This window comes from Nelumbo lutea, chromosome 3 (genome assembly GCF_056320005.1).
Source record: "Nelumbo lutea isolate HS-2025 chromosome 3, American lotus-T2T, whole genome shotgun sequence".
NCBI classification, from domain to species: domain Eukaryota; kingdom Viridiplantae; phylum Streptophyta; class Magnoliopsida; order Proteales; family Nelumbonaceae; genus Nelumbo; species Nelumbo lutea.
Window position 1 is genome coordinate 7,494,040 of NC_142686.1, and position 7,983 is coordinate 7,502,022.

General features: G+C 37.4%; 1 protein-coding gene across 1 annotated transcript; it reads right to left on the reverse strand.

Annotated features, from left to right (window-relative positions):
• Positions 1-6,065: 6,065 nt before the first annotated feature.
• LOC148862678 (uncharacterized) lies at positions 6,066-7,694 on the reverse strand. The gene has a single exon (XM_088980481.1). It carries the CDS (start codon positions 7,411-7,413, stop codon positions 6,424-6,426), a length of 990 nt encoding a protein of 329 aa, XP_088836607.1. The 5' UTR covers positions 7,414-7,694; the 3' UTR covers positions 6,066-6,423.
• Positions 7,695-7,983: the final 289 nt, after the last annotated feature.

Sequence of the window (7,983 nt, forward strand, 5' to 3'; positions counted from 1 at the left end):
CTTCACATACACAAGGATTGCCATTCATTTATTTAGAATAATAGTGAATTTGTTATTCATTTTTATAATTATTGACTGTAATTGAATTGAAATTAAAAAAAAAAAAGAAAAAAATTAATTGAAAAATTGACGTGCAACCCTTAATGGTACATATATGTATAAATACTGAATGATTAACGATAGGTGGAAAAGCCAAAAACCTAACAAAAGCCAACTATTAAAAAATGTGGAGTTTTAATTGTCTATAGGAGAGTTAAAATCAGCCCCCCACAACACATCTCCATCATTTATTGGGAACATCTCCCAATGATAATATCATTATTTTTGAGATTATTATTGGGAGATGTTCCCAATACAAGGTGGGGATGAGCTGTGGGACGTTGTCGGGGGCAATCTTATGGGGGTGGATTTGGCCTCTCTACAGCAACCACCACATATCCGTATACGTTGTTTATCACATGCCAGACCAATGTGATCAATTCTGTTCCTGTTCTGCCAATTGAATTGGGTCATTGGGCCCCCAACACTTTGGACAAATTTTTGATCCATACATTGTATCAATCATAAAAGGCGTTCCAACACCCTCCCAAAATGATTCGATGGGTCACAGTTTCATGATGAGATGTGCACTGCCTGATCATATTGGGAGACTGTTGGAATGTTTTTTTATTTTTTATTTTTTATCAGAAGAATGACTGATCAGCCCAACTCAGAATTTTTTAGTCCCATCGTACAGGGGGCTGTAATTCAGAATTCTACAGTGAACTGCAGAGTACTTTTCCCGGGGGAGAATGATGGTTCAGCTCGAAATTGATATCAATTCATAAGCGGGCATTTGTGTATAAAATAGGGATTTTTGACATTTTAAATGTTTATAGCTTTGCAGTAGAAATCAGAAATCTGCATTGGGCCTATTTGTACTTCTCCGTTTCTTTTATCTCTTTTTTTGGCCAAAGAATTTTTTGAGTTTGAACCCGAAGTCATTGATTTCATTCATAGTCAGAATCATAGGATGGGAAAGGCTTCTAAATTCTTTTGTGGACCTGATTTGTGACTGTGGAGAGCTGTTAAATACTTTCTCTCTTTGTTTCTTTAATTGGGTGTCCTGCTCCTGGGACCAGATCTAATAGGCACAACAAAGTAAGCACATTAGATGAATATTTGATAAATGATTTGATAACTGTCAAAAGTGAATATTAATCTTTTTCAATGATAATTGAGAGTATTTTAAGGACAGGTATCAGAAAAAAAAAATTCTAAGTAGTTACAACATTGTGCATACCTGATCCTAATCCTAACTGCTCTTCTCAGACTACTCAGAGTGGGACTGGAACTAAGACACTTCTTTTACATCTATGTATAGAGAAATTCGAGAAAGGCTGTCAGATTCCTTGAATTCTTCAATGCACTAGAAGTATATATATGCTTCCTGCTAACAGAATGGAAAATGCCTAAAAATTATGATTTCTGGGTGCCTAATTAACCTTTCTACTCACATATACCTTAACAGGAGTATAACATGATCATTTAATGACAGCCAGAAAAAGATGTACAAGACCACCATGGCATTTCATGCTTCATACCCACGCTTAGTTTGTCGGATGAGTATTAATGCTGCTATAGCTATATTATTAGTTCTTTTGACCATGAATTAAAGGGAAATCAGATTAGTTTTCAATTACTGTGTTTGTGTGATATGAACATTCTTTCTCGGTCCTCTACAGAGTACAGACTACATGCATGATGCATCATCGTCGCTCGTGACTGCAGGATATCCACCTCCATTATTTATTTTCTTTTAGTTTATACTGAGGACTCCATTAATTAAGTGTGACTGATGACCAAAACCCTACTTGATTATGGGTTTTAATGCAGTTGACAATTGAATGAAGCTTTCGTTTAGAGTCCCAAGAAAGACTTTAACTTGGTAGCTCATATTGTCAACAGAAAAAAGAAAAAGAAAAGCATTCATCCTTTCTTTTATTCAAGTTGACCTTTGATGATAATTGCCATCTTTCCTCTCTTCTTTTCTTATTTGCTGCTTTATTATCAGTCTGTCTACCTTTACCTTTGATATTAGAATGGGAAAATGACCAATCAGCCCAGATCAAAATTTTATAGTCCCATAGTACAAGAGGAATACATCCTGATCGTGAATTGATGTCAAATTCATGGACAGGATGTGGTTTATAGGGGGAGTGGGCCAGTAATAGGGGGAGGGGCTGAAATTCAGAATTCTACATCAGGTTATCCATACTTCTCCATATTAGAATTTCCTTTTTATAATTAACTGTACCCTTTTTATTATTCAAATTTTAGGCCTAGGACAATGCTACATTCCACTCATTTTCTTCTACTTGATACACTTACCATAAATATTCAAATGGGAGTGGAAATTCAATAGGTTTATCCAAGATATCTATTGCAAAAGTTTAATGGGATCCCCACAAATCTTAGTTTCACCATATAGTCGGGGTAGATGTCAGCTCGGAATTGATGTCATTACATGGCACTGGGCATGTATTAGTGTTTAGGTGGAGGCATTTGAAATTTTAAATTATTTTAGATCTGCAGTGAAATTCAGAATTCTGAGGTGGAGTGTAGTCTATTTATCTCAACTTTTTTTAATTAATAGGGTAAAATACAAAAACCTCCCTTAAAGTTTTTGACAATCATAAAAAACTTTCCTTTAGTTTAATTTAACAAATACTTGCCTTGAACTTTTAAAAAATTAACAAATACCTCCCTTCCATTACTAACTTAGATGGAAAACCATTACTAACTTAGATGAAAAATGTTAAATTGATGCATCCATTTTTTCAAATACCCATTCTACCCTTTTGTAAATTATTTTAAAACTCGACAAAAACCTCTTTCATCTTTCTTCGTTCTTGGACCATGGCGAGACTAGTGTGGCTGTCTACACTTACAAGTATTTATCTTTTACACTTAACGTCTCTTACTACTTTCTCAAATTTGTTTCAACTCTCTTTCTCTCCGGGGAAGCCCTCCAACTAAACTGCCATTTTTATTCTTCTATGGTAGAAATAAAGCAGAGCCCAAACAATCAAAGTCATTTCTACCGCACAACCCATAAAATATAGAACACAGTGAATGAACAAGAGGTAGATAGAGAGATGGGCATCTCTGCCAAGGCCAATAGTAGTAGCAAAAGATGGGGTTTGGGATTCTTCAGTTGCTTTAATTTGCAAGGAATGGAAACTCTGTTTATGAGAGGAATTAGAGCAATGAATGATCTTGTTGTCGTTCATATCAACGATGACGTTACGAGCTTCACTTGTTTATGAGAAGTATATATCGATTTGGTCTCATTGTGCGATCAAATGTCGCGCTTATCTTCCCCACTTGGAAATTCTTCAATTTTTTCTTCTGTAATTCGGGAAAAAAAACGATTTGTTCTTGAAGCTTAATCTCTGATTGTAGAGACAAGCGCATGATTATATTACTTGAGGTTCCCGGAGTGTTGGACGTTGGGGTAGGTGTAAGTCTGCTGGGACCAAGCGGGTCCGGTGTCTCTGAAGTTAGAGGTGAACCAGGCAAAGGTGTTGCTGTCACTTTGTGGCTCGTGGACACCGTTGTGGGGATGGACGACGGGGGATACGTAGGGATGCTCACGGTTCGGTTATATATTTTGTAACCGAACTGGTAGTACTGGTTTTTGAAAAGTCAGTAATCGAAATCGAACTGAAGCCTATCGGTTAACCGGTTAATCAGTTTAGTTTGTTGATTTTTAGATTTTTAATTTTTATAATATATATTATAAATATATATATATAAATATAAATATAATAAATAATTATAAATTTATATAAAATATTATATTTTAAATAATAAATAATATATCATATATTATAAATATATATTTATTAATTTATAATATAAAATATATATGGAAATATATACATATATATAAATATATGTATATCGGTTGGTTCAATTAATCGTCAGTTTTCTATACTGGCTAATCAAAACTGAATCGACCGATTCAATTAACTAATTTTTTAATTCGCTTTTGATTGATTTTTAGTCGATTTGGTTTTTCGGTTTTTTTTTTCCTCACCGCTAGGAACACCACTGTTGTTGGGAAAGGTGATGGGAACGGTTGAATCCCATGGCAGTATGTGATTTTGAGGGAGATGATTTTTCCACGTCAAATAAGTTGATACTCCTTCGAGTGTCTTGATTGTGAGACCAGGAACAGTGGCGGTCATTCGGGAGGTGCCCCGTACGCGAAGACTATTGTCGGAGGCAAGTCACAGTGGAACATCTGTAGCAGAGTGGAGAAAGAAAAAATTCATTAGACATGAGAAAGAAGCAAGAGAGAGTAGTAGTGTGAATCAAGAATTAATTAATACCCATTTCTTTTGATACACGCCGATGGTGAGACTTTTAAGGAATTGGAAGGCGAAATAGCATGGAATAACCATACCCCTTTGCCATTGACCAACATTTGCAGAGAAGTGGCTATTTGCTGAAAATCAGTTGCTTCGGTTATCGGAGGAGGAGAAAGAGGACGAGCCTGTGCTTGGGCTTCGAAAAAGATTGGAGACAATTATTAACGCTATTGTGATTGTGAGAGATAATAAAAATTTGTGGTTTTGATGTAACCCGTTAATTTGTGAAATGGGATAAGGTGGGAGAGGTAAGTATTAGTTTTAGACTGTACACATGGATGAGTTCCGTCAGTTTGTAACTCCGAAGGATCTGATACAAAAGATAAAACACGCTCGTAACATTATCAGGGGTAATTTTGCAAATTTATAATTTTTCGTTGGGGTTAGTGATGGAAAGGAAGTTTTTGTTGATTTAGGGCCTGTTTGTTATATCCTTTTGGAAAGATCTTTTAGTAGTTCAGACAGTCAAAAAACGCATTGAGTTTTTGTATAAAGATCTGAGCAGTCTGAAGCACGTTTGGCAGATGTACGTCTTTCCATGTGAGAGTAAAACATGAAAGATGTGAAAATCTTTATTTGGAGCTTCCCGAAATTGGCCCAAAATAGACTTTTCACATCTTTTCAATATTCTATCTTTTGGTGGCTAGATCTTTCATATGTCAAACAGAAATAGACAGAAAATCAGTATTTTTGACTTGTAAACAACTGAAAGACCATGCAAAAAAACACACTAAATGGGCCCTTTTTTGAAAGTTAAGAAAAAGGTATTTGTTAAAATAAAACTAAAGAACAGGTTTTTATTATTATTAGAAACTTTAGGGGAGGTTTTTGTATTTTACCCTAAATAATAATGAATAAGGAATATGAGTAGGGAAACATTATGTGATTAGCTCATGATAGAAATTGCAAGTGGACATACATTAAAAACAAAATAAATCAATAACAATATATGTGGGGAAACATAATGATGACAACTAAGCTTAGGGTTGGGTTCGGAGGTAGAAAGAATCGGCCAATCCAAACCTTCTTTATTGAACTCATGGGTTTCTGTATTTTTTAGGTTGGGCTGGCATTGGTGTATAAAGTGTGGGTTGTTGACATTTTGAATATTTATAGTTCTGTAGTAAAAATAAAAAATATGCATTGAGCAAATTTGCACTTTTCGGAGAAGTACGGATTCACCCAATGCAGATTTTTTATTTATATTGCAGAGCTATAAATATTCCAAATAACCACAACCCACTCTCTATACACCAATGTCTGCCCATGAATTGACATCAATTCCCAACAGACACCAACCCAAATAATACCTTGAGTCTACAAATTCTGACCCTGGGCTGATCGGTTATTCTTCCTTTTATTTAGTGAATTGGTGGGTAAGATTCATATTCAGATTGGAGTGAGTGGCTCCTGTTCTCAGGTTTAAATTGAACAAAACCCATTCCAAACCGGATTTGGACCATTTGGTATGGGTTTTGTTAATAGATTGGAAGAAGGAAAACTCATTTTTGGACATTTCGTTTACGTTAAATTCAGATTACATAACCAGCAGAAGAAAAATACAAAGAAATTGGTCGGTCAACGAAAGCGAGTTCAAGGGTGGATGCATGCATGAGCATGATGGGAAGGTCTCTAGATGGAGGAATCATCTGTTTGGTTCTCCGATCGATCTGTCCTTCCCAATGATGAATGGTGTCTAGTTATTCAAACTTAGCTGTAATAACTAATTTACAATCCAATCTCTATGTTTGGGGTTTCGGGCCCACCTCGTCGTCCCACGTGATGACCACCCTAGCCTTAGCTCTGCTGCCGATCTGCTCTCCCTCTCTCTGCAACCTGTCTCAACCACCCACACAACCCCAATCTTCACAAGTTCACCTCCACCATCCACCATCCACCATGGCTACGAAACATAATAGAAGGCCCACTTCCCTCGGCATCTGCAACCCTTCCCTGTCCATACAATGGTGCTGTGTCGTCATCACCACCCATCTGTATCCACTTTAGTTTATTCGACTTTCCATGCATATAGAAACAAGCAAAACCCAGATGACCCACCTGTGTTGTATCTCTCTACTGAACCAGAAGCCTCCGTTTGAGATGACAACGGAGTCGATGACAGTGATGATGACGGCGGAGACGATGGTGTCGACGTCGCCGACGATGAAGATGTGGATGACGACGAGATTGTTTTGAATATGAATAATGCATGCCTCAGACCAGGACTGAACAACCAGTCGTGAACATCCCAATACACTTCAACTCTATCTTTATCAACAAAGATGGACTCATTACCTCTGAATTTCCATTGAAGGTGCCTGACATGGATGGCTTGCCTTCCATCTATCCTTATCACCAATTCTAGATCGAACCCACCAATATAATCGTTCTTGTTGGTGCTGCTACTGCCACCATTGCTGTTGTTGCACTCTATGGAGATCTCGTGAAACTCGCCCTTCTCATGGAATTTAACTCTTGTGGAGAATTTCCTTTTACCAAATATGTGCTCCTTCCTTGACACCAAGCTCGGCTCTATCAGCGATGGTCGGCACCCTGTCTTTCTATAGGCATCTTTCTTTAGATCACCAAGAAGCAATACAACCTCATCTTCACAGACAACGGCTACGTAGTAATCCGACTGTGGCTCAGTCTCTCCATTGAATCTGGCGGCCTTAAGGTCCCAGAAGACATCCACCGCCTTGCCTTCCACTATGAACCGCTTGGAACCTTGTTTCCTCCAGAAATACCATGGTTTCAGCTCAACTTTGCAGTTGTATTGATTATCTCCCTCCGGTCCTTCGACGGAGATGCAGAGGCCGTGGAGTAACATATTCTTGCACCATGTGATGGTGATCAAACGGCACTCACCGGAAACCTTTGTTCTGTATGCAGACAAGAAGACGCTCTGACCTGCCCTGATCACGGCGGAGGCCGGATCATTTGTCGGCTTTTCCTCAGATGAAAAGCAAGCAGGTATACCAATTGCGTCTTGCATCATACCCAAAAATTGTAAGAAAAAAAAAAAAAAAACTAACTGTTATATTGGAAAACGGAGATCGATTGGGTCTCCACCGAACTTAATAATGACGGAAAAAAATGAAAAGCATTGGAGTACTTCTAGATTTAATTGGATTCTAGAACCTACATAGCTAGAGAGCGACCGAGAGAAAGAGGCAACCCACAAGAAGAATTCATAGAAGAAGAGTTTTTCTTAACAAAGGAAAAAAAATATAGTGGGAGAAGAACAATACCCTCAACTCCTTTTTATACTCGTTCATTCAATTATCAGAAAACCTTGTGGGCTTATGAAACTGAACTTCGTCTTTTTTTTTTCCTTCTTTTTACTTTTTCCTTTCTTTATTATTCTTTTTTTTTTTCTTTGTTAGCAAAACCACTTTTGAATTCAAGGTGGGTTTGCTTTCTTATTTTTCCTTTCTCTTAAATCTCTCTTTTCCATGCATGGTAAAAAGGAGAGACGCCCTTTTCACCAGATTTGGAGTTTAGATTTCTACGTACGCTGTCATAGAAGGAGCACGTGGAGGGGAGGCAAAAGGGAGACCAGTCAAAT